The 27692-nt window shown below is 44.8% G+C and overlaps 1 protein-coding gene across 1 annotated transcript in view; it reads left to right on the top strand.

The window, feature by feature from the left end:
- The window catches only part of adhfe1 (alcohol dehydrogenase iron containing 1), a 62031-nt gene extending 35918 nt beyond the window's left edge, over window positions 1-26113 (top strand). The window contains exons 8-14 of the mRNA XM_034183698.1: window positions 19247-19352; window positions 19500-19652; window positions 20394-20492; window positions 22891-22969; window positions 23154-23250; window positions 23365-23522; window positions 25935-26113. Coding sequence (XP_034039589.1) covers window positions 19247-19352; window positions 19500-19652; window positions 20394-20492; window positions 22891-22969; window positions 23154-23250; window positions 23365-23522; window positions 25935-26018 — 776 coding nt within the window. The 3' untranslated portion in view covers window positions 26019-26113. The remainder of the gene's footprint in view (window positions 1-19246; window positions 19353-19499; window positions 19653-20393; window positions 20493-22890; window positions 22970-23153; window positions 23251-23364; window positions 23523-25934) is intronic.
- The last annotated feature ends 1579 nt before the right edge of the window (window positions 26114-27692 follow it).

The following is a 27692-nucleotide window of genomic DNA, read 5'->3' as shown; positions in this document are numbered from 1 at the left end:
CAATGCATGGACGGAGTCCGCCATCTTTCTTGCCCACAAAGAAGAAACCTGCCCCCATCGGGGAGGTGGAGTTCCGGATCAGCCCGGCAGCTAATGAGTCCCGGATGTAGGTCTCCATTGATTCGCGCTCAGGTCGTGAGAGGTTGTATAGCCTGCTGGATGGGAACTCAGCGCCTGGAACCAAATCAATGGCACAATCGTACGGACGGTGCGGGGGAAGGGTGAGTGCCAGAACCTTGCTGAAGACGTCAGCAAGATCATGGTACTCAACCGACACTGCCGTCAGATTGGGAGGGACTTTGACCTCCTCCTTAGCCTGTAAACCGGGAGGAACCGAGGATCCTAAACACACCCGATGGCAGGTTTCGCTCCACTGAACCACCACCCCAGACGGCCAATCAATCCGGGGATTGTGCTTCAACATCCATGGGATGCCCAAAATCACGCGGGAGGTAGAAGGAGTTACAAAAAACTCAATCTCCTCCCAATGGTTTCCAGACACCACCAGAGTTACTGGTTGTGTCTTGTGTGTGAGTAAAGGGAGGAGGGTGCCATCTAGTGCCCGCACCTGCAATGGCGAAGGAAGCGCCACCAGAGGGAGCCCTACCTCCCTTGCCCATCTGCTGTCTAGCAGATTCCCTTCTGACCCAGTGTCCACCAGTGCTGGGGCTTGAAGGGTTAAATCCCCGCTCAGGATTGTGACTGGGAGTCGTGTGGCAATCTGTGTGTGTCTCACTTGAATGTTTTGACCCCCCCTTAGCCCAGTCTCTAAGGGCGAGTGTTGTCGTTTTGGCCGTTTGGGGCAGTTTCTCTGTGTGTGCTCAGTTGAGCTGCAGAGAAAACACTCTCCACGGATCAACCTCCTCATTTTGGCCCTGTGCGTTTCCCTAACAAAGTCAGCAGGGGGAGCTGCTGCCCCACAGAGCGCTGCGGCTGTGGAGCGTGGGGAGGGCGGCCCCTTTTCGAACCCGGAAGGGAGAGGGGCGGCGCATATCCGGTCACGTCCTTCGGCGTTCCTCCAACCGATTGTCTAACCGTATAACGAGATCGATAAGCCCATCTAAATCCCGCGGTTCCTCCTTAGCTACCAGCTGCTCCTTCAGAACCAACGACAGTCCGTTTATGAAGGCGGCGCGGAGCGCAACGTTATTCCAGCCGGACCTCGCAGCCGCGATGCGGAAGTTGACTGCATAAGCGGCTGCGCTCTCACGTTCCTGTCTCATTGACAGCAGCACTGTTGAAGTGGTCTCTCCTCTGTTAGGGTGATCAAACACAGTTCTGAACTCCCCCACAAACCCAGTGTATGCTGATAACAACCGTGAGTTCTGTTCCCAGAGCGCCATAGCCCAGGCGCGTGCTTTACCCCGAAGCAGAGCAATCACATAAGCTATTTTACTAGCATCTGACGCGTACATGACGGGACGTTGTGCGAAGACGAGCGAACACTGCATAAGAAAGTCCGCGCACGTCTACACACAACCTCCGTACGGCTCAGGAGGGCTTATGTATGCTTCAGGGGATGGTGGGAGGGGTTGTTGAACCACCACTGGAACGTTCATATCCTGCACAGGGTCGACAGGAGGACGAGCTGCAGCAGCGCCCTGAGCGCTCGCCACCATCTGCGCGGAGAGAGCCTCCACCCTGCGGTTCAGGAGGATGTTTTGCTCAGTCATTTGATCCAACCGAGCCGTAAAGGCGGTGAGAATGTGCTGCAGCTCACCAATCACGCCTCCTGCAGACGCCTGCGCTCCCTGCTCTCCCATTGGTCGTTCAACAGCCGGGTGACGCCCCTCGGAGTCCATGACGCTGGCCGAGATATCCTGTTGTGAAAGTGTAGTGACACAGACCCACAACAGGGGGCGCAAATGAACGGTCAATAGATGAGCCAAAAAGTAACAATTTAATGTTGTGAAATGTGCACAACGAATATACAGACAATCTCAGAATATGATTACAGTCAAATTACAAAGGTGACGTGTGGGCAGGCTCAAGGATAGAAGACGTCTGTCCTGAGAAGGGCCGGAACCACACGATTTCTGCCACCACCGAACCTGGTGAATACTGGAGCCGCCAAGTCCCAAATTCCCAGGTGATCACCATCTCCGACTGTCGGATCTGGTACTGCTGGCGAGAACAAAGACAGTCAAGTGTGGGTGTGTGTACACCCAGCAACAACAACGGTGGGAATGCCACCTCCACCTCTCACTCAATATGTGATGAGTACCGCAGTGATTCCTCAGGGGAAAAGAGTGCCGTCCTGCATTCACTCAGCTTCCACAGATAGAGGAACCGGTACTCCTGCAAACACTCACAATATACAGATATATTGTAACACAAAACGGCTGAGGATATTACCTTCAATGAAGTACGATATCTCGGCGATGAGGTGGAGATGACATCTGGGTTTTATGGAGTGAGGTGATGAAGAATGAGTGACAGCTGTCAGGAAGTAATGAGTAACAGCTGTCACTCCCGGCTGTGTCCGTGGCGGCAGCCCCCTCTCGTGCCTGAAGCCCGCACTTCAGGCAGGGCGCCCTCTGGTGGTGGGCCAGCAGTACCTCCTCTTCTGACAGCCCACACAACAGTGGGAGTGTGTTAGTGCCCATGGCATGGACAACTTACACATCTGTGATGGCACCATCAGTGCTGAAAGGTACATCCAGGTTTTGGAGCAACACATGCTGCCATCCAGGCAATGTCTTTTTCAGGGACGTCCCTGCTTATTTCAGCAAGACAATGTCAAGCCACATTCTGCACGTGTTCCAACAACGTGGCTTCGTAGTAAAAGAGTGCGGGTACTAAACGGACCTGCCTTCAGTCCAGACCTGTCGCCCACTGAAAATGTGTGGCGCATTATGAAGCACAAAATATGACAACAGAGACCCCGGACTGTTGAACAACTGAAGTCGTACATCAAGCAAGAATTGGAAAGAATTCCACCTACAAAGCTTCAACAATTAGTGTCCTCAGTTCCCAAACGCTTATTGAGTGTTGTTAGAAGGAAAGGTGATGTAACACAGTGAGAAACATACCACTGTCCCAGCTTTTTAGAAACGTGTTGCAGGCATCCATTTCAAAGTGAGCAAATATTTGCACAAAAACAGTAAAGTTTATCAGTTTGAACATTAAATATCTTGTCTATGTGGTGTTGTCAATTGAATATAGGGTGAAGAGGATTTGCAAATCATTATATTCTGTTTTTATTTACATTTTACACAACGTCCCAACTTCATTGGAATTGGGCTTGTAGGTCAGCTAGCTAGGGAGGTGTCAGTCCATGAACAGTTATATGGACTAGTAGCACAACCTTAAAATCTGATCTTACTGGGACAGGAAACCAGTGAAGGGATGCCAAAATGGGTGTAATGTGGTCAAACTTTCTGCTTCGTGTCAAAAGTCTGGGAGCAGCATTTTGAACCAATTGCAGAGCCCTATTGCTGAACCGCAATATACCAGAAAATAGAACATTGCAGTAGTCCAATATAGAAGAGACAGATGCATGAATCAGGGTCTCAGCATCAGCAATAGACAGGATGGGACGAATCTTCGCTATAGTTTGCAGGTGGAAGAAAGCATCCATCCATCCATCCGCTTTATCCGGAGTCGGGTCGCGGGGGCAGCAGCTCAAGCAAAGCCGCCCAGACCTCCCGATCCACACACACCTCCCCCAGCTCCTCCGGGGGAACCCCAAGGCGTTGCCAAGCCAGCTGAGAGATGTAGTCCCTCCAGCGTGTCCTGGGTCTTCCCCGGGGCCTCCTCCCAGTCGGACGTGCCCAGAACACCTCTCCAGCGAGGCGTCCAGGGGGCATCCGGAAAAGATGCCCGAGCCACCTCAACTGACTCCTTTCGACGTGGAGGAGCAGCGGCTCGACTCCCAGCTCCTCTCGAGTGACCGAGCTCCTCACCCTATCTCTAAGGGAGCACCCAGCCGCCCTGCAGAGGAAACTCATCTCGGCCGCTTGTACTCGCGATCTCGTTCTTTCGGTCATGAGCCAAATCTCATGACCATAGGTGAGGATCGGAACGTAGATCAATCAGTAAATCGATAGCTTTGCCCCCCTACTCAGCTCTCTCTTCACCACAACGGTCCGATACAGCGACTACATCACTGCAGATGCTGCACTGATCCGTCTATCGATCTCACGCTCCATCCGTCCCTCACTCATGAAGAAGACCCCGAGATACTTAAACTCCTCCACTTGAGGCAAGGACACTCCACCGACCTGAAGAGGGCAAAGCACCTTTTTCCGGTCGAGAACCATGGTCTCGCATCTGGAGGTGCTGATCCTCATCCCGGACGCTTCACACTCGGCTGAAAACCGCCCCAGTGCATGCTGAAGGTCCTGATTTGACGAAGCCAACAGAACCACTTCGTCCGCAAACAGCAGAGACGAGATTCTGTGGTTCACACCCTGGCTGCGCCTAGAAATTCTGTCCATAAAAATAATGAACAGAACCGGTGACAAAGGGCAGCCCTGGTGGAGGCCAACGTGCACTGGAAACAGGTTTGACTTACTACCGGCAATGCGGACCAAGCTCCTGCTGCGGTCGTACAGGGACCGGATAGCCCTTAACAAAGGACCCCGGACCCCGTACTCCCGGAGCACTCCCCACAGGGTGCCCCGAGGGACACGGTCAAACGCCTTCTCCAGATCCACAAAACAGATGTGGACTGGTTGGACAAACTCCCATGAACCCTCGAGCACCCAATGGAGCGTGTAGAGCTGGTCCAGTGTGCCGCGACCAGGACGAAAACCACACTGCTCCTCCTGAATCCGAGGTTCGACCATCGGTCGAATTCTCCTCTCCAGTACTCTGGAATAGACCTTACCAGGGAGGCTGAGGAGTGTGATCCCCCTATAGTTGGAACACACCCTCCGGTCCCCCTTCTTAAAAAGCAGTCCTAGTAATATCTCTAATGTGGAGGTCAAAGGACAACGTAGGCTCAAAAGGTGTCCCAAGGTTCCTCATTTTGTCAGTGTGATGTACAGTAGTGTTCAGAATAATACTAGTGCTATGTGACTAAAAAGATTAATCCAGGTTTTGAGTATATTTCTTATTGTTACATGGGAAACAAGGTACCAGTAGATTCAGTAGATTCTCACAAATCCAACAAGACCAAGCATTCATGATATGCACACTCTTAAGGCTATGAAATTGGGCTATTAGTAAATAAGTAGAAAAGGGAGTGTTCACAATAGTAGTGTGGCATTCAGTCAGTGAGTTCATCAGTTTTGTGGAACAAACAGGTGTGAGTCTAGGCTAAGCATTAGCTGGTCAAATTGATGCCTATGTCTAGACTTAGACTGCTGGGGGGTTTCCCATGATGCACCCAGTGTTTCTTTTTATTCACCTCTTTTTGCTCTTTATGCACCACTCTGCTTTTAATCAATGGTGATTGATCTCTGCTCTCTTCCACAGCATGTCTTTTTCCTGATTCTCTCCCCTCAGCCCAAACCAGTCCCAGCAGAAGACTGCCCCTCCCTGAGCCTGGTTCTGCTGGAGGTTTCTTCCTGTTAAAAGGGAGTTTTCCTTCCCACTGTCGCCAAGTGTTTGCTCATAGGGGGTCGTTTTGACCGTTGGGGTTTTTCTGTAATTATTGTATGGCTTTTGCCTTACAATATAAAGCTCCTTGGGGCGACTGTTTGTTGTGATTTGGTGCTATATAAATAAAATTGATTTGATTTGATTTGATGTCTCAATGGACCAAGAACCATCATTTCAGTCTTATCAGAGTCTAAACGTAGGAAGATCTAGACATCCAGCTTCTCACTGATGCAAGGCAATCTTCTCAGGATTTTATGTGGATGAGATTACCAGCAGTTATTGGCATGTATAACTGAGTATCATCAGCATAGTGGTGAAAGGTAATCCCAAAACGCCGCAGTATGTGCCCAAGGGGTGCTATATAAAGGGAGAAAAGCAGGGGGCCTAAGGCGAACCCCTGTGGAACCCCAAATCTCATGTCACTAAAGTTAGAGGTTGTGTTATTGTACAAAACAAAGTGAGAATGACTGGTCCGGTATGACGTCAACCATGCAAGGGCACTCCCAGTAATCCCAAAATTATTTTCCAGCCTATCGAGTAGAATATGATGATCCACGGTATCAAATGCAGCACTGAGATCTAACAGCACCAGAACCATAGTGGTGTTGGAGTCCATTGCTCGTAGAAGGTCATTCACCACTTTAGTGAGAGCCGTCTCTGTGGAATGATATTTTCTAAAAGCAGACTGCAGTGGTTCAAAGAGATTATTCTCAGTAAGATAGTCCATGAGATGCTGTGAAACCACCTTCTCCAGAATTTCAGAGCAAAATGATCAATTTGATATCGGGCGATAGTTTTTCAATACACTAGGGTCAAGATTAGATTTCTTAAGTAATCGTTTAATCACTGCAGATTTGAAACATTTAGGAACAGATCCAGAGGTTAATGAGAGATTAATAATTTCCACCTGCCATGACCCCACCGCGTGGGATCCAGTGGACACTCATGCACAGGATTGAAGTAATTCCGACTCCTTATCGGTCCACACGAACGAGGTTGGCGCCATGTTTTTAGTTTTTGTGGAAGTGACGACAAGAGAATAAGGCTCCTGATTGGATAGAATTTTAATCAGTACCGCCACCCAAAGGTTTGGCAGACTAATTACAACACATTTATACGGTTCGATGTGGATGGATTTTTTTTTTTAAATGACGTAGTGTGGATGAAGTTTTTTCCCCAAACTGAAAGGGTAAGATATTCGGTTTTACAAATACCCGACAATGTGTGTACATGGCCTTATGTCTGTGAAAGGCACTATATAAATAAATTTACTTACTTACTTACTAATATTGAGTGCACGTTTTACAACATCATAAAAGTTTTAAAACATGCAATTGCGATGACACTTCCAGGGCTCTGTAAAAATCCCTGTTTTTACAAATAAAAATTGAATATTTTACAAAAGCACATTTATCTTTAAACCAACACACAACACACGTCACATTAACGTGTTGGCTTACATAATGGATTACTGAACCAATCACTGTTTAGCACTTTTACCCAGAATGCTTTGCGGTCTGTTTGTTACAAAACCTCAGAATTAGTGCCTTATTCAACATTAAAAGATATATGTTATATTTTAACTTTGTACAAATGACAGAATTAACATTAATGGAGTTATTCTATCAGTATTTTCAAAAAACCATAAGTTAGTATGACTTTATTTTTCAAGACGTCCGCCTGACCGGAGTGTTGAAATTGATAGGGAGCTGGTCTTATGGCTGCTCTTGGTGTGCCTCTGTGGTGGGAGTGCTGTTGTAAACAAGAGCTTCCAGCAGGGGCAGAATGTTGAAAGAAAAATGATTATGATTAGTAAAGAGTTGATTTCGTGGGTGTTCTCAGGATTTGTCTGTGCTGTTTCCTGCAGGGGGCAGCATGGTCAAACATTCTTGGTTATTCTTTAGGTCTTTTACCGATCATGTTAAAAATCAATTTCAGCTCTTTAGTAACTGCAAATGTCCCATAAACAACACCGGAATTTATCGGTTATCGATTATCTGTAACTTCCGATACATTTTTGGGTGGTTTATCTTTATCAAAGATAACTTTTCAGTTATCTTATTATCTGTTATCAAAGTTAATTTTTTGGTTATCTGTGCCCACCACTGCTTAAATGTAGCACACACGGATTATCTGGAATTTTGTTTTGGCAAGTTTTCACGGTCTCTACTGCCATCTACTGGCCAGTATTGTTTATGGCAGTATTCGCCCTAAAACTGGGCAGACACTGTACAATATTTTCAATCATTGTACTCGGTTCCAACTCAAACTGTATGACAAAACCACACGGTGTAAAAGTTTAGAGCGCACAATTTATGTTCTCATACTGTACGGCCCGATGCTCTGATGCGATCTGACTGCTCACAATGTACGTTCAAAAACCACACATCGGACTCGTGTTTCTAGAAGCAAAACGTAAATAGAAGCTTTTTTTCAAACTTTATTTAGATTTCTTATTTTTACAAAAACTCTTGATGGGAGACATCAAAGTTTTAACCAAAAAAAAAAAACAGTACAAAACAATACAAGACTTTACATGAGTTGAAGAAAGGGGGGAAAAGAAACAGTAGTTGCTCTCCCAAAGAGATGATCACTGTTTATGCTCTCTGCAGTGTTTGCACATGCACATTGCAAGAGGTTGGACGCTTGTAGCTCTTCAGCAGCGGGATACCCTCACAACAGCCGACCAGAATATCAAACAGGTTTGATTATCATCCAACCATACGATTGGCGATCAGGAGGTGGTCGTGAGAGGTTAAACGCAGCTCGTTACTCCATGTATACTACATGATGCAGGACGTGCGATTAAGCTGAAACTCGGCATGATCCAAAAAATTCTTGCACGAATGAAAAATCACCTGAAAAAGGGCCAAAACTCGGACAGTGTAAACCCAGCTTAAGTACTGAGCGTCTGGGCACCAGAAGATCATGGCAGTGTTCTATTTATTTTGACACTGGTTATATCAGACGGCTATCTAATTATTACAGCTTGGCTTTTTTTTTTTTTTTTTACAAATAAAAAATAGCATATTTTACAAAAGCACAATTATCTGTAAACTCCAACACACGACACACCTCACATTAACGTGTTGGTTTCATAGAATGAATGAGTCAACCAATCAGTGTTAGCGGAGGTGCATTTTACCCATAATCCCTTTTGCATCTGTCTGTTTGTTACAAAACTTCAGAAATAGTGCATTATTCAACATAAAAAAGATATATGTTATATTTTAACTATGTACAAATGACAGAATTGACATTAATGGAGTTATTCTATCAGTATTAATTTTATTTATAAACCAAACCATAAGTCAGCACTGCTTTATTTTCCAAGACCTCCGCCTCACGGCAACACTGTTATTGAGTAGAGAGTTGAGCTTCGCTGCTCCTCTCAACTGCTTCTCTGCTAGAAGCTATGTAGTAAACAGGAGCTTCCAGCAGGGGGCAGGGTGTACAAAGACATAAGTGCTGACTCATTGTTTGGGTTTGTGGTCCCCTTGAATGCTACCAGAAGCGATCGTGGCGTTAAATACTCAAAATCAGCTTGTTAGTAGTTGTAAGTGTACCGGAGACAATAGTGGAAGTTATCGGTTATTGGTTATCTGTAGCTTCCCATAAATTTTTGGGTGGTTTGTTGGTTTTGCTTTATAAAAGATAACTTTTCAGTTTGCTGATTATCTGTTATCAAAGCTAATTTTTTGGTTAGCTGTGCCCACCACTGCTAGTGAGATACTGTCAAATTCTGTAAATCTAAGTAATACCTCAGTAGTGGCGCCCACCTCAATAGCAGGGTGTAGTGTCTGGGTTAAGGCATGCTGGGATATGTTTAACCTGATGTTGTCTATTTTGTTCTTGAAGTAATCCAAGAAATCTTGTGCTGTAAAAGGAGAGCGAACTACAGGTGGTTGTCCATGAATAAGTGTTGCCACCGTGTCAAACAAGAACTTTGAGTTATGCTTGTTTTTGTTGATCAAATCAGAGTAATAGGTCCACTTTGAGGCCAGCAGTGCATACGTATAGTCTAAGATAGCATCACGCCATGCGAAGTGGAATACTTCTAATTTTGAACTATGCCATTTCCGTTCTAGATCTCTAGCCTTATGCTTGAGGTCACACAAGTAATCATTGAACCAAGGTGACTGTGTTTTGGGGGTTGTGGTTTTAATAAAGGTGGCGCAATCATGTCGAGTGTAGTTTGGAGCACTGATCTCGATTCTACACATTTTGCCTTTGATTCCTGCTTCATGTACACTTTATGTGCAAATTGACCATATTCGCACTATGTGTGAAGGGACCCTCAATGTGTACGTCGGTGGGCAGGCCTCATTTAAGGATGGCTGTGGGTTTAAGCCAGGTTTCACATAGCCCAATCATATGTTAATGAGACCCAGACTAAGGACCTCAGTGGGGTTGATGGTTGGACTGTTTGGATTTAGGGGTGGTTCCAGAGTAGCATATATAAGATGCCTGGAAGTAGGTTTAGGTTTGAGACATTCCACTTGAGTTGTAGGTAGCAGACACGAAATATTTGATATTGCTGGAACAGCCAACGGGCCATCCTCAATTTCAACATCATCCAATGTAGTCTTCTTTGTCTTTCGGCTCTTCCCGTTAGGGGTCGCCACAGCAGATCATTCTTAATCTGCATAGTTGGGTTGGCTTGCTTTTCGCCGGCTGCCCTTCCTGACGCAATTTATCCTCATTTCCTCATTTATCCGTGCTTGGGACCAGCACTCAGAATGTACTGGCTGCACACCTCATGTGGCTGAGTTATCCAATGTAGTAATGGGTACTAAGTTTGCAAAGCATATCCCTCTATGATTTTTATGGTCACGTCTACGGAAACAGGTCACAGTCTCAACTTGATGAATTTCCCTCCCTGGCACATAAACTGCACTATTACCATAGTGGATTTTCTGCACTAATTTCCCCGCTAAGCTAATGGATTCCACACCCACATCTGTCATACTCCTTACAGGGTCTCCAGTCACCTGCTCTGTGGCCTGCTGTAAAATCCTAATGTTACCTCCCTGTAGAGCTCTATCTATGTTCGCAGACAAGATGGCTGCACCTTCCCCAGTAGCGTGGAGGCCGTCCGGCATCAGCAAGCCACGGCCTCCCCAGAACGATGGCCAGTTATCAATAAATTTGCGCCAGCCACCTATTTAATGATGTCAGCCTGCTAAACGCCTCATCAGTACCCCGGGAGGGGAGGGGACTAGAGACTATTAATCGATGCCGACACATCTTTCTGGCAAGGTCACAAGTCCTCTCTGTCCATTTTTGTGACCTCTGAGTGCTTCATTCTGACATCATTGGCACAGACGTGAATAACTACAGTGGGGTAAAAAAGTATTTAGTCAGTCCCTGATTGTGCAAGATCTCCTACTTAGAAAGATGAGAGAGGTCTGTAATTTTCAACATACAGTGGGGAAAATAAGTATTTGACCCCCTGTCAGTTTTGCAGGTTTTCCCACCTACAAAGAATGGAGAGGTCTGTAATTTTTATTGTAGGTACACTTCAACTGTAAGAGACAGAATCTAAAAAAAAATATCCAGAAAATCACATTGTATGATTTTTAAATAACTAATTTGCATTTTATTGCATGAAATAAGTATTTGAACACCTACCAACCAGCAAGAATTCTGGCTCTCACAGACCTGTTAATTTTTCTTTAAGAAGCCCTCTTATTCTGCACTCTTTACCTGTATTAACTGCACCTGTTTGAACTTGTTACCTGTATAAAAGACACCTGTTCACACACTCAGTCAATCACACTCCAACCTGTCCACCATAGCCAAGACCAAAGAGCTGTCTAAAGACACCAGGGACAAAACTGTAGACCTGCACAAGGCTGGGATGGACAACAGGACAACAGGCAAGCTGCTTGGTAGAAGACAACAACTGTTATGATTATTTATGAGAAAGTGGAAGAAACACAAGATGACTGTCAATCTCCCTCGGTCTGGGATTCCATGCAAGATCTCACTTTGTGGGTTAAGGATGATTCTGAGTAAGCTCAGAACTACACAGGAGGACCTGGTCAATGACCTGAAGAGAGCTGGGACCACAGTCACAAAGATTACATTAGTAACACATGATGCTGTCATGGTTTAAAATCCTGCAGGGCAGCAAGGTCCCCCTGCTCAAGCCAGCACATGTCCAGGCCCATTTGAAGTTCACCAGTGACCATCTGGATGATCCAGAGGAGGCATGGGAGAAGGTCTTGTGGTCAGATGAGACCAAAATAGAGCTTTTTGGAATCAACTCCACTTACCATGTTTAGAGGATGAGAACAACCCCAAGAAAACCATCCCAACCGTGAAGCATGGGGGTGGAAACATCATACTCTGGGGGTGCTCTTCTGCAAAGGGGACAGGACGACTGCACCGTATTGAAGGGAGGATGGATGGGGTCATGTATTGCGAGATTTTGGCAAACAACATCCTTCCCTCAGTAACAGCATTGAAGATGGGTCATGGCTGGGTCTTCCAGCATGACAATGACCCCAAACACACAGCCAGGGCAACTAAGGAGGGGCTCCGTAAGAAGCATTTCAAGGTCCTGGAGAGGCCGAGCCAGTCTCCAGACGTGAACTCAATAGAAAATCTTTGGAGGGAGCTGAAACTCCAAACCTGAACGATTTGGAGAAGATCTGTATGGAGGAGTGGACCAAAATCCCTGTTGCAGTGTGTGAAAACTTGGTCAAGAACTACAGGAAACATCTGACCTCTGTAATGGCAAATGTTTCTGTACCAAGCTCTGTTTTTCTGGGGGGTCAAATACTTATTTTATGCAATAAAATGCAAATTAATTATTTAAAAATCATACAATGTGATTTACTGGATTTTTTTGTCTTTTTTTTTTTTAGATTCTGTCTCTCACAGTCGAAGTGTACCTACGATAAAAATTACAGACCTCTCCATTCTTTGTAGGTGGGAAAACTTGCAAAACTTACAGGGGATCAAATACTTATTTTCGCCACTATAGGTACACTTCAATTATGAGAGACAAAATGAAAAAAAAAAAATCCAGAAAATCACATTTTAGGATTTTTAAAGAATTTATTTGTAAATTAAGGTGGAAAATAAGTATCTGGTCACCCACAAACAAGCAAGATTTCTGGCTCTCACAGACCTGTAACTTCTTTAAGAAGGTCTTATGTCCTCCACCTGTTACCTGTATTAATGGCAGCTATTGGAACTTATCTGTATAAAAGACACCTGGTCCACAGCCTCAAACAGTCAGACTCCAAACTCAACCATGGCCAAGACCAAGGAGCTGTCGAAGGACACCAGGAAGACAATTGTAGATGTGCACCAGGCTTGGAAGAGTGAGTCTACATTAGTCAAGCAGGTTGGTGTGAATAAATCAACTGTGGGAGCAATTGTAAGATAATGGAAGACATCCAAGACCATTGATAATCTCCCTTGATCTGGGGCTCCACGTAAGATGTCATCCTGTGGGATCAAAATGATCATGAGAACGGTGAACAAAAATCCCAGAACTAGACTGACGGACCTGATGAATGACCTGCAGCGAGCTGGGACCAAAGTAACAAAGGCTACACACTGTGCAGAGAGGGACTCAAATCCTGCAGTGCCAGGCGTGTCCCCCTGCTTAAGCCAGTACATGTCCAGGCCTGTCTGAAGTTTGCCAGAGAGCATATGGATGATCCAGAAGAGGATTGGGAGAATATCATGTGGTCAGATGAAACCAAAATAGAACTTTTTAGTAAAAACTCAACTAGTCATGTTTGGAGGACGAAGAATGCTGAGATGCATTCCAAGAACACCATATCTGCTGTGAAGCATGAGGGTGGAAACATCATGCTTTGGGGCTGTTTTTCTGCAAAGGGGACAGGACGACTGATCTGTGTTAAGGGAAGAATGAACGTGGCCATGTATCGTGAGATTTTAAGCCAAAACCTCCTTCCATCAGTGAGAGCATTGAAGATGCAACATGGCTGGGTCTTCCAGCATGACAATGATCCCAAACACACCGCTCTGGCAACAAAGGAGTGGCTCCGTAAAAAGCATTTCAAGGTCCTGGAGTGGTCTAGCCAGTCTCCAGACCTCAACCCCATAGAAAATTTGTTGAGGGAGTTGAAAGTCGATGTTGCCCAGCAACAGCCCCAAAACATCACTGCTCTAGAGGAGATCTGCATGGAGGAATGGACCAAAATACCAGCTACAGTGTGTGCAAACCTGGTGAAGACTTACAGGAAACATTTGACCTCTGTCATTACCAACAAAGATTAAAATCAAATCAATTTTATTTATATAGCGCCAAATCACAACAAACAGTTGTCCCAAGGCGCATTATATTGTAAGGCAAAAGCCATACAATAATTACAGAAAAACCCCAACGGTCAAAATGACCCCCTGTGAGCAAGCACTTGGTGACAGTGGGAAGGAAAAACTCCCTTTTAACAGGAAGAAACCTCCAGCAGAACCAGGCTCAGGGAGGGGCAGTCTTCTGCTGGGACTGGTTGGGGCTGAGGGGAGAGAATCAGGAAAAAGACATGCTGTGGAAGAGAGCAGAGATCAATCACTATTGATTAAATGCAGAGTGGTGCATAAAGAGCAAAAAGAGAAAGAAACACTCAGTGCATCATGGGAAACCACCCAGCAGTCTGTCTAAAAATATGTAGGACTGCCTTTTTGCATTTACGCAATATCTCTAAAATCAGAAAGGTCTTGTCTCAGAGTGATGCTGAAAAACTAATTCATGCATTTATTTCCTCTAGGCTGGACTATTGTAATTCATTATTATCAGGTTGTCCTAAAAGTTCCCTAAAAAGCCTTCAGTTGGTTCAGAATGCTGCAGCTAGAGTACTGACGGGGACTAGCAGGAGAGAGCATATCTCACCCGTGTTGGCCTCTCTTCATTGGCTTCCTGTTAATTCTAGAATAGAATTTAAAATTCTTCTTCTTACTTATAAGGTTTTGAATAATCAGGTCCCATCTTATCTTAGGGACCTCGTAGTACCATATTACCCCATTAGAGCGCTTCGCTCTCAGACTGCGGGCTTACTTGTGGTTCCTAGGGTTTGTAAGAGTAGAATGGGAGGCAGAGCCTTCAGCTTTCAGGCTCCTCTCCTGTGGAACCAGCTCCCAATTCAGATCAGGGAGACAGATACCCTCTCTACTTTTAAGATTAGGCTTAAAACTTTCCTTTTCGCTAAGGCTTATAGTTAGGGCTGGATCGGGTGACCCTGGACCATCCCTTGGTTATGTTGCTTTAGACGTAGACTGTGGGGGGTTCCCATGATGCACTGTTTCTTTCTTTTTTTTGCTCCGTATGCATCACTCTGCATTTAATCATTAGTGATCGATCTCTGCCCCCCTTCTCGGCATGTCTTTTTCCTGGTTCTTTCCCTCAGCCCCAACCAGTCTCAGCAGAAGACTGCCCCTCCCTGAGCCTGGTTCTGCTGGAGGTTTCTTCCTGTTAAAAGGGAGTTTTTCCTTCCCACTGTGGCCAAGTGCTTGCTCACAGGGGGTCGTTTTGACCGTTGGGGTTTTTCATGGTTATTGTATGGCCTTGCCTTGCAATATGGAGCGCCTTGGGGCAACTGTTTGTTGTGATTTGGCGCTATATAAGAAAAAAGTTGATTGATTGATTGATTGATAACTAAGGGATGGTTCAGGGTCACCTGATCCAGCCCTAACTATAAGCTTTAGCAAAAAGGAAAGTTTTAAGCCTAATCTTAAAAGTAGAGAGAGTGTCTGTCTCCCTGATCCGAAATGGGAGCTGGTTCCACAGGAGAGGAGCCTGAAAGCTGAAGGCTCTGCCTCCCATTCTACTCTTAAAAACCCTAGGAACTACAAGTAAGCCTGCAGTCTGAGAGCGAAGTGCTCTATTGGGGTGATATGGTACTACGAGGTCCCTAAGATAAGATGGGACCTGATTATTCAAAACCTGATAAGTAAGAAGAAGAATTTTAAATTCTATTCTAGAATTAACAGGAAGCCATTGAAGAGAAGCCAATATGGGTGAAATATGCTCTCTCCTTCTAGTCCCTTGTCAGTACTCTAGCTGCAGCATTTTGAATTAACTGAAGGCTTTTCAGGGAACTTTTAGGACAACCTGATAATAATGAATTACAGTAGTCCAGCCGAGAGGAAATAAATGCATGAATTAGTTTTTCAGCATCACTCTGAGACAAGACCTTTCTAATTTTAGAGATATTGCGCAAATGCAAAAAAGCAGTCCTACATATTTGCTTAATATGCGCATTGAAGGACATATCCTGATCAAAAATGTCCCCAAGATTTCTCACAGTATTACTAGAGGTCAGGGTAATGCCATCCAGAGTAAGGATCTGGTTAGACACCATGTTTCTAAGATTTATGGGGCGAAGTACAATAACTTCAGTTTTATCTGAATTGAAAAGCAGGAAATTAGGAGGAGGTCATCCATGTCTTTATGTCTGTAAGACAATCGGTTGTGTGTCCTCTGGCTTCATGGATAGATAAACACACATTCCTTCCCACTATCGCCAAGTGCTTGCTCACAGGGGGTCGTTTTGACCGTTGGGGTTTTTACGTAATTATTGTATGGCCTTGCCTTACAATATAAAGTGCCTTGGGGCAACTGTTTGTTGTGATTTGGTGCTATATAAATATATATATATATATAAATAAATAAATAAAAATAAAGCTGGGTATCATGTGCGTAACAATGAAAATTTAAGCAATGCTTTTTAATAATACTGCCTAAGGGAAGCATGTATAAATTGAATAAAATTGGTCCTAGCACAGAACCTTGTGGAACTCCATAATTAACCTTGGTCTGTGAAGAAGACTCCCTATTTACATGAACAAATTATAATATATTACATAAATATGATTCAAACCACCGCAGCGCAGTGCCTTTAATACCTATGGCATGCTCTAACCTCTGTAATAAAATTTTATGGTCAACAGTATCAAAAGCGGCACTGAGCTCTAACAGGACAAGCACAGAGATGAGTCTGAGGCCATAAGAAGATCATTTGTAACCTTCACTAATGCTGTTTCTATACTATGATGAATTCTAAAACCTGACTGAAACTCTTCAAATAGACCATTCCTCTGCAGATGATCAGTTAGCTGTTTTACAACTATCCTTTCAAGAATTTTTGAGAGAAAAGGAAGGTTGGAGGTTGGCCTATAATTAGCTAAGATAGCTGGGTCAAGTGATGGCTTTTTAAGTAATGGTTTAATTACTGCCACCTTAAAAGCCTGTGGTACATAGCCAACTAATAAAGATAGATTGATCATATTTAAGATCGAAGCATTAATTAATGGTAGGGCTTCCTTGAGCAGCCTGGTCGGAATGGGGTCTAATAGACATGTTGATGGTTTGGAGGAAGTAACTAATGAAAATAACTCAGACAGAACAATCGGAGAGAAAGAGTCTAACCAAATACCAGCATTACTGAAAGCAGCCAAAGATAACGATATATCTTTGGGATGGTTATGAGTAATTTTTTTCTCTAATAGCTAAAATTTTATTAGCAAAGAAAGTCATGAAGTCATTACTAGTTAAAGGAATACTCGGCTCAATAGAGCTCTGACTCTTTGTCAGCCTGGCTACAGCGCTGAAAAGAAACCTGGGGTTGTTCTTATTTTCTTCAATTAGTGATGAATAGTAAGATGTCCTAGCTTTACGGAGGGCTTTTTTTTTTATAGCGCAACAGACTCTTTTTCCAGGCTAAGTGAAGATCTTCTGAATTAGTGAGACGCCATTTCCCCTCCAGCTTACGGGTTATCTGCTTTAAACTGCGATTTTGGGTTATACCACGGAGTCAGGCACTTCTGATTTAAGGCTCTCTTTTTCAGAGGAGCTACAGCATCCAAAGTTGTGCTCAGTGAGGATGTAAAGCTATTGACGAGATAATCTATCTCACTGACAGAGTTTAGGTAGCTACTCCGCACTGTGTTGGTATATGGCATTGGAGAACATAAAGAAGGAATCATATCCTTAAACCTAGTTACAGCACTTTCAGAAAGACTTCTACTGTAATGAAACTTATTCCCCACTGCTCGGTAGTCCATTAAAGTAAATGTTATTAAGAAATGATCAGACAAAAAGGGGTTTTCAGGGAATAGTGTTACGTCTTCAATTTCCATACCATAAGTCAGAACAAGATCTAAAGTATGTTTAAAGTGGTGGGTGGACTCATTTACATTTTGAGCAAAGCCAATTGAGTCTAATAATAGATTAAATGCAGTGTTGAGGCTGTCATTCTCAGCATCTGTGTGGATGTTAAAATCGCCCACTATAATTATCTTATCTGAGCTAAGCACTAAGTCAGACAAAAGGTCTGAAAATTCACAGAGAAACTCACAGTAACGACCAGATGGACGATAGATAACAACAAATAAAACTGTTTTTTGGGACCTCCAATTTGGATGGACAAGACTAAGAATCAAGCTTTCAAATGAATTAAAGCTCTGTCTGGGTTTTTTATTAATTAATAAGCTGGAATGGAAGATTGCTGCTAATCCTCCTCCTCGGCCCGTGCTACGAGCATTCTGACAGTTAGTGTGACTCGGGGGTGTTGACTCATTTAAACTAACATATTCATCCTGCTGTAACCAGGTTTCTGTAAGGCAGAATAAATCAATATGTTGATCAATTATTATATCATTTACCAACAGGGACTTAGAAGAGAGAGACCTAATGTTTAACAGACCACATTTAACTGTTTTAGTCTGTGGTGCAGTTGAAGGTGCTATATTATTTTTTCTTTTTGAATTTTTATGCTTAAATAGATTTTTACTGGTTATTGGTAGTCTGGGAGCAGGCACCGTCTCTACGGGGATGGGGTAATGAGGGGATGGCAGGGGGAGAGAAGCTGCAGAGAGGTGTGTAAGACTACAACTCTGCTTCCTGGTCCCAACCCTGGATAGTCACGGTTTGGAGGATTTAAGAAAATTGTCCAGATTTCTAGAAATGAGAGCTGCTCCATCCAAAGTGGGATGGATGCCGTCTCTCCTAACAAGACCAGGTTTTCCCCAGAAGCTTTGCCAATTATCTATGAAGCCCACCTCATTTTTTTTAATGTTATGATTATGTTACAAAGTATTGAGTTGAACTTTTGTTATTGACCAAATACTTATTTTCCACCATAATTTACAAATAAATTCTTTAAAAATCCTACAGTGTGATTTCCTGGATTTTTTTTCTCATTTTGTCTCTCACATTTGAAGTGTACCTATGATGAAAATTACCGACCTCTCTCATCTTTCAAAGCTAGCCAGCCCAACACTCACCTTGTTTGGAGTGCCTGTGACATCTAACTCCACTAAGCTAAGAGGCTCTTTTAGCTTATGGACATGGCTCTGTAAAAGAGCCACCCTATCTGCCAGCATCACGCAGGATTTACACAAAGTGTAAAGTAGTGGACTTTGTGCACCAGAAAATTCAAGAGTATAGCCAAATAAGCACAAGCTAACCGCTAATGAATATGCTAACCATTCCAATGGTTCACACACTTGACCCACCTGGACAAGCTGTTCAGTTTAGAAATGACTTACGGTCAGTAGAAATCTGTTAATTTGCCATTGTGTCACGTTTAAACATGCTGAGTAACTTCAAGCCAGCTCGATCAACTCGTGACTCAGTGCTCCCAGCAACAGGTGGCACTGTTTGAGACTGATATGAGATTTAAACCTGCTGAGTGATGAGGATTGATTGTCTGCTTTCCAGGTATCGCCAGTAGAACCCTCAGACCTACCCTGGGGATCGTGGATCCTCTGCACACACTGCACATGCCTGAGCGAGTGGCCGCCAACACTGGTTTTGACGTGCTGTGGTCAGTCCAACAATAATGTGAACTAAATAGATCGGGAGCACACATGCAAATGCAAATATGCTAAACTGAGGGTGGCACTATAACTGTGACCAGTCTACCCGTCAGTGATTGTGACTGTCTTCATAATGGGGCTATGTCTTCCTGCAGCCATGCCCTGGAGTCCTACACTGCTCTGCCCTACAATCGGCGGAGCCCCTGCCCCCCCAACCCAATCAACCGCCCTGCCTACCAGGGCAGCAACCCCATCAGCGATGTCTGGGCCCTGCAGGCACTCAGGGTGGTGGCTAAGTACATGAAAAGGTAAGCCCATCACCTTTTTGATGTATATACACAAACCCAGGAGGACCCCAGCAGGATCCCACCTCCTAAAAACTTTCACCAAAATACAAATTCTGTGTTTTTTTTCTTTCTCTATGTTGATACATCACATGTTCGAGACTACACATCAACACTCAGCAGCAATCAGGGACTGAACCCACCAACGCTTTGGTTTAATGAACAAGCTGCTACCCAGTTATTTATTTATTTATTTTTTAAATATAATGCTCCAACATTTTCTCCATGTTTCTCTGGACATGATCCAGCACACAGGTGCCTCAGTGTTAAGGACCCCAGTGACTGGAAAAGGACACGCCTGTGTTTGAACTGGCTGCTGCAGATGGATGGTTCCTTAGGAGATGTGGAGATGGACCAGTTGTCTGCCTGTGTGGATGCCATCCTGGAGCTGGGGTGGTCCTGTGGTGTGGTGGATATGTCCACGTGGCTCCTGTTCACACACCTGTCTTATGATGTATGTTAATTTTTAACTCTGTGTTTCCAGCAGGTTGTCCAGTAATTAAACTGTCTGTGGGTTCAAACGATTGTTGCCTCTGAGTAAAAGCCTGCTCAGTCTTTGGGTCCGTGACCCATGTCAGGCCGACACAAAATGTGGGACAAATGTTGAGCAAAGAAAAAGATATTATGAAATTAATTTGGTGTAGAAGCTCAAAGTTCAGTGATCAGCTTCAGATTTTACTTCTGATGTTGTTTACTGGTTTGCAGAGCGGTGTGTGACGCTGAAGACCTGGAGGCTCGATCCAGCATGCACCTGGCCAGTGTGTTCGCTGGCATAGGTTTTGGAAATGCCGGCGTTCATCTATGGTGAGGAAAACATGATGGTGAAAATCGGTGTAGCCCTGTGGAAAATCGGGGGTTATGGGGAGAGAGTTAGTGGTACCAGGTAAATCATCACTCCATATTAAATGTAAAATGTCATTTACGATAAGTTAGTGTCACCTATCTGGTTAGTAGTATTCCCTAAAATATTAAGGTAATGGCTGTAACTGTACTTGACAATAGATGGTTGGAGTTGGTGTTAGTGATAATGTTTTATTGAAATATTACTATAATTTGTGCGTGGCGCAAGTTGCACATGTGCCAGTCTTCCTGTTGATTGGTTGATTCATGAGGTGTGAGTGGTGATGAAGGATGATTGGCGGAGAGTGTGAGTGGGGGCGGGGTTTTTGTGCTTGGCACAAAGAGAAGAAGGGCCAACACAGAAGGCCTTGGGAGCACACACCAGACGGGAGAAAGAACGCCGAGGCATGCACCGGGCAGGAGAAAGAACACCGTGGCACACACCAGACGGGAGAAAGAATGCCTCAAACGCTAAGACACAAGCTGGGTGGGAGAAACCACACCCTAGACACTGAGGCACACACCGGATGGGAGAAAAAACGCAGAGGTACACACCGGATGGGACAAAGAGCGGTCCATACAGCGAGGCATGCACTAGACGGGAGAAAGAGTGCAGAGGCACGCACCAGGCGGGAGGAATAAGGGGCCAGATGCAGAGGCACACACCGGGCGGAAGGAAGAAGGGGCCAGATGCTGAGGTACACACCGGACGGGAGAAACAATGCCGAGGCACGCACTGAGCAGGAGAAAGAACACAAAGACATGCACCGGGCAGGAGCAAGAATGAGCCAGACAACAAGGCACACACCGGATGGGAGAAAGGACACCGAGGCATGCACTGGGCGGGAGAAAGAATGGCCCAGAAACAGAAACATGCACTGGGCGGGAGAAAGTATGGCCCAGACGCTGAGGCACGCACTGGAGGGGAGAAAGTAAGACCCAGGTACCAAGGCATGCAGCGGACGGGAGAAAGAACGCAGGGGCATGCACCGGGTGGGAGAAAGAATGGCCCAGACACAGAGGCACTCACTGGGCGGGAGAAAGAATGGCCCAGAAACAGAAACATGCACTGGGCGGGAGAAAGTATGGCCCAGATGCTGAGGCACGCACTGGAGGGGACAAAGTAAGACCCAGGTACCAAGGCATGCACCGGACGGGAGAAAGAACGCAGGGGCACGCACCGGGTGGGAGAAAGAATGGCCCAGACACAGAGGCATGCACTGGACAGGAGAAAGAACGTCCTGACACAGAAACATGAACTGTGTGGGAGAAAGATCGGTCCAGACACTGAGGCATGCACTGGGCGGGAGAAAGAATGACCCAGACGCTGAGGCACGCACTGGGGGGGGAGAAAGTACGATCCAGGCACCAAGGCATGCACCGGACGGGAGAAAGAACGCAGGGGCACACACCGGGCGGGAGAAAGAACGCCCCAGACACAGAGGCACGCACCGGACGGGAGAAAGAATGCTGAGGCATGCACCGGGTGGGAGAAAGAATGGCCCAGACACCGAGGCACTCACCAGGCTGGAGAAAGAGCACCGAGGCTTCACCTGTCCAAGGACAGACCTGCATTTCACCTGTCCAAGGACACACCTACGTTCAACCTGTCCAAGGACATGCCTGCATTCCACCTGGCTGCTGCAAATAGACGGTTACTTTAGAGGGATAGGGATGGACCGGTTGTATGGCATCCAGGACCCATGATGGTTCTGTGGAGTGGTGGATGCGGTATATTAAAGAAACAGATGAAAACAAAATTACTGACAGTTCATAAACTAAAAGGAAAAAAAAATCATGGCCACTATCCACGAGTGTGGATTCAAACTGGTAGATCACCCACCATACTCCCCTGACTTGGCACCCTCGGACTTTCATCTGTTCCCAAACCTGAAAAAAAACTTGGCTGGGAAGCACTATTGGAGCAATGATGAGGTGACGGCTGCCGTTGAGGACAATTTTGACTCTCAAGATGAAAGCTTCTATGCCAAGGGAATTGAAGCACTCAAGCACCGCTGGAAGAAGTGTGTGGCGTTACAGTGAGACTGTGTAGAAAAATAACCCTGAATTTGTTCAATTCAACAACTGCATCATAGTCAGCCTTAGACCTTTTCAGCCTACCCTCGTAGTAGTACACTATCGTCGTAGTAAAAGGGGTGGGTGTTTTTAAGCTTTTGCTTCTGTCTACACTTTTATGACTGCACAAAACTGGGAAATTGTTTACAAGTTTGTTTTTTTTTTTTTGTTAAGTGTGTGTGCTGAATAAATAAAATTCATTCATATGCCCAGTCCAGACCTGATTCTGGTCTTTGTGATCATCTTACGGTCTAACTGCTGAAATAATTCTTTTCCCTTACTGCAGTCATGGGATGTCATACGCTATCGCGGGTAACGTGAAGACTCACATGGCAAAGGGTTACAGTGTGGAGCACCCTCTGGTGGTGAGTGTCAGGAACATGTTTCGACAGCTTTGAGTATTCGTCATAGTGACTGAGTTATGTTGATCAGTTACAACCTGAAACCAGTTTAACTTTCAGATGCTTCATTCTTGTTTTGGAGAATCTGGATTTGGAACTTGTCTCAAGATTGGTTCAGTGTTTTTTGTTCTTGTGCGTGTGTCCCCAGCCTCATGGCCTCTCAGTGGTTCTCACCTCCCCAGCTGTCTTCTCCTTCACAGCATCAGTGTGTCCAGAGCGCCATCTGGAGGCTGCAGAAATCCTGGGTATGGCTCAACTAAACCAGATCAGACAAACAAACAAAAAATTAGTCCAGAAATGGAACGGGAGTGACCGGCTCTGAGGTCCTGATGAGACTGGTGCGTCTGTGCTGTCTTCAGGTGCAGATGTGCGTCGTGTGAAGAGGGAAGATGCCGGTGCTGTGCTCGCTGACACGCTGCGCCACTTCCTGTTTGACTTGCAGGTGGAGGATGGACTGGGAGCTGTGGGCTACACCAAAGACGACATACCGGCACTGGTCCAAGGAACCATCCCGCAGGTTAGCTCCATCATCATCAGTTAAACTACAACTCCCAGAAGGCTTTGACAGCCAGGAGAGTGGACGGGGCATCAAGTCTGAGTTTCTTCAGACTTTCAAAATAACAGTGCACTTTTTAGAGGTTCTTTGAGTCTTTCTTTGAGTCAACGTTTCACTCAGGACAAATGATTGATCCAGGATTGGTTTAGAACACAGGCACCGTCACTGGTGTGTGGAGCGTCACTCAGTAAACCACTGAGGAGGCGAGCATGTGGTTAGAAGAGTCTGTTGGTACAGAGACGCCCCCTACAGGGGAAACGTGAACACGCTGATGGTGGATGAGGAACAGGAAGGAGACCTTCATCACCAATCAGCTTATTGGACTTAGTGCAGTTTTTAGTTTCCTCTGTGACGTGTTTGTGTCCTTATTAATACGGGACAATGTGATCGTCATTTTTGTCTTACGACAGTTGTCGTAAAGTGGGACTGGCTGGTTGCTACAGGGATGCTGTTCTTAAGCTAAAAGTAGCATGTGGACATCGCACACTTTTACAGCTATCAAGTTTTTAAAAGAAGAATTTTGTGGCATGTCTGTGTCACAGAGCGACGTCGGACAGAGAGAAGATGGTGAGAAAGACGGTTTGAAAATTTTGATCAGCAATCAAGAATCCGTGGAATTGGCGCTGGCTTGAATTTAAAGTTGTCTTCATGAAGACATCTGAAAGATAAAAGAAACAGGAAAAGCTCACTGCATCTTGTGCCATCAGGAACCACGGTAAGAATTTTTATCTCCCTGGGAAATAAATATTGTGCAGTTCAAATGGGATTTCAGACAAGATTCTAAATGACTTTTATTAATCTAGACTTTCTTTCATTGGAAAAAAGACATTGTGGCTTTGAATGGATTTACAGGAATTTACACAAGAATATAAGTGACTTTTATTAGGGCCCCTTCACACGTAGTACGAATGTGGTCAAATTGCTCATGAAGTGCACATGAAGCAGGAATCGTATGCAAAACGTGTAAAATTATAGCTGCCTCCAATGCCTCGTACACCTGTTGCTACAAGTATTTGTGCACACCAGCAGCTGAAAGACAGAGTGTGTGCTGTGTGAACCCATCGAACCCTCTCGCTGAAGGCGTCGGCCAAATTCCAGTTGACACACACAAACATCTAACACCGCTCGCATGGCGCTTATAAAATGTGTGGCCTTTCACACTATATCACGAAAACAGTCAGTGGACGATCACTGTTGAGCTGGATGTGAAATTTGTCTAAGTGCCCCACGAGTGTGGTGTGAAAGCCACACACGTGGTGCGTGTGTCTCGCACGTGTGTGTGTGCGTTTAATAAAATGCTGATATGTTTGTACAGATCTGATCACATGGGGGCCGGACACCAGTCTGATCGCACACAGCAGGGGCCTGTCAGCTGATCACAGCACACTGACAGCTGGATGACGGCTCAGTGCACACATTACAAACACAGACACCACCGCCAGGACAGTTATATAAATAATTACCACAATACCTACATATGCAATTACATAACAAATAACAAATGGCCACATAGCACAGAGTGACATGATGGTCTGGGAGCTGAACAGACCGGGGGGGGGGGGTGTCTGCTCACAGCCACAGCTGTAAAGATTTCTGCTCCTGGACGTCCCAGCTGGAGAACAAGAACATGAACCGTCGCACCGGGATCGTGCACGCCTACCTGTCGGTGCGATGTTTTCGTGGTTTGCTCATACGAACTGTTTCTCCATGAGTCGCCCCGAGTTGTATTTATTCATACTATGTGTGAAGGGGCCCTTAGTGTTGACTTCTATCATCAGAAAAAAGACATTGTGGTTTTTAATGGATTTACATGAATTCACACAACAATATGTGACTTTTTTTACTATAAGGTATGTTATTGATATTTTACCATGATTTTCTGTGGTTTTTGAAATACTTTAACAGTCTTTTCAGTCTTCATGAATTTCATGTAGTTTAACTGTTCTGAGTTGATGCATAATTTGGTTTAGAATTTAAAGGAAAATCATTCCAGGTCCTACGTCCATGTCATATTCTGTTATATCAACATGATCATTGACACTTCAAATGAAAGTTTGAATCTAAGATCATTTAATTATGCACTTGTTTTTCTTTTTTTTCTTCCAGGAGATGCTGAAAATGTATCATTAGATACAAAATTACTTTGGTTTCTGGGGCCCCATGGGCCCTAGACCCTGGCTCATGGGGGGCTGTGCCCCCCAGTCCCCCTGCAAATTTTCCTCAGATTTCACAATTTTCATTTCACAGCCCTGAAAAATAGAGTTGAATTTCTAAAATCTAATTAATAAAATGTAACTTATTTCAGTTGTTTTAAAGACAGAATGGACTGTTTTTATACTTCTGGAGTTTGATGGTGATATTTCTGATTGTCAGGAGCGAGTCACCAAACTGTCTCCCAGAGAGAACGACCAAGAGGATCTGACCCAACTGTTCTCAGCCTCCATGAAGCTCTACTGACAACTGCAGGATGGATTTATACAGGACAGATTAACACACAGATTAAGATAGCGGGGATTAACACACAGATTAAAATTATGGATTAATACAGGGGGATTAACACACAGATTAAGACAGGATGGATTCATACAGGGGGATTAACACACAGATTAAAACGGATGGCTTAATACGGGGGGATTAACACACCTATTAAGACAGGATGGATTAATACAGGGGGGATTAACACAAATTTAAAATGGGATGGATTAATACAGGGGGATTAACACACAGATTAAAACAGGGCAGATTAATACCTGGGGGTATTAACACACAGATTAAGACAGGATGGATTAATAGAGGGAGGATTAACACAAAAATTGACAGGATGGATTAATCTGGGGGAGGGGGGATTAATCCATCCATCAAAGAAAAATTTGTTTCACGGCAGCTCATGAACTATCTTACTGAGAATAATCTCTTTGTGCCACTGCAGTCTGCTTTTACAAAATATTCCACAGAGACGGCTCTCACTAAAGTGGTGAATGATCTTCTGCTTGCAGTGGATTCAGACACCACTGTGGTTCTGTTGCTGTTAGATCTCAGTGCTGCATTTGATACAGTGGATCATCATATTCTACTTGATAGGCTGGAAAATCATTTTGGGATTACTGGGAGTGCCCTTGCATGGCTGACGTCATACTTCACCAGTCGTTCTCACTGTGTTTTGTACAGTAACACTACCTCTAACCTTAATTACATGAAATTTGGGGTTGCATAGGGATCCATTTTAGGCCCCCTGCTTTTCTCCCTTTATATAGCACCCCTTGGGCACATATTGCAGTGTTTTGGGATTACCTTTCACTGCTATGCAGATGATACTCAGTTATACATGCCGATAACTGCTGGTAATCTCATCCACATAAAATCCTTAGAAGATTGCCTTGCAGCAGTGAGAAGTTGGATGTCGAGAAACTTCCTACTTTTAAACTCTGATAAGACTGAAATGATGGTTGTTGGTCCAGTGAGACATCGGCATCAATTTGACCAGTTAACACTCAGCCTCAGCTCGTGTGTCATACATCACACTGACAAAGTGAGGAACCTTGGGGTAATTTTTGATCCTTTGTTGTCCTTTGACCTCCACATTAGAAATATTACTAGTACTGCTTTCTTCCACCTGCGAAATATAGTGAAGATTCGTCCCATCCTGTCTATTGCTGATGCTGAGACCCTGATTCATGTGTTTATCTCTTCTCGATTGGACTACTGCAATGTTCTATTTTCTGGTTTACCACAGTCCAGCATTAGGACTCTCCAACTGGTTCAAAATGCTGCAGCCAGACTTTTGACTCGAAGCAGAAAGTTCGACCACATTACACCCATTTTGGCGTCTCTTCACTGGCTTCCTGTCCCAGTGAGATCAGATTTTAAGGTTCTGCTACTAACCTATAAAATTGTTCATGGACTGGCACCTCCCTACCTAGCTGACCTAATTAAACCTTACGTACCGGCCCGGGCTTTACGTTCTCAGGGTGCAGGACTACTTTGTGTCCCTAAGGTGAATAAGAAGTCTGTGGGTCACAGAGCCTTCTCTTATCGTGCCCCTGTTCTGTGGAATGATCTCCCTGCATCAATAAAACAGTCAGATTCTGTGGACACTTTCAAGTCCAGACTTAAGACGCACTTATTTCCCTT

The sequence above is a fragment of the Thalassophryne amazonica genome, chromosome 12 (genome assembly GCF_902500255.1).
Source record: "Thalassophryne amazonica chromosome 12, fThaAma1.1, whole genome shotgun sequence".
NCBI lineage: Eukaryota > Metazoa > Chordata > Actinopteri > Batrachoidiformes > Batrachoididae > Thalassophryne > Thalassophryne amazonica.
The sequence above is the reverse complement of the archived record's forward strand: the minus strand, read 5'-3'. Positions and strand labels throughout refer to the sequence as shown.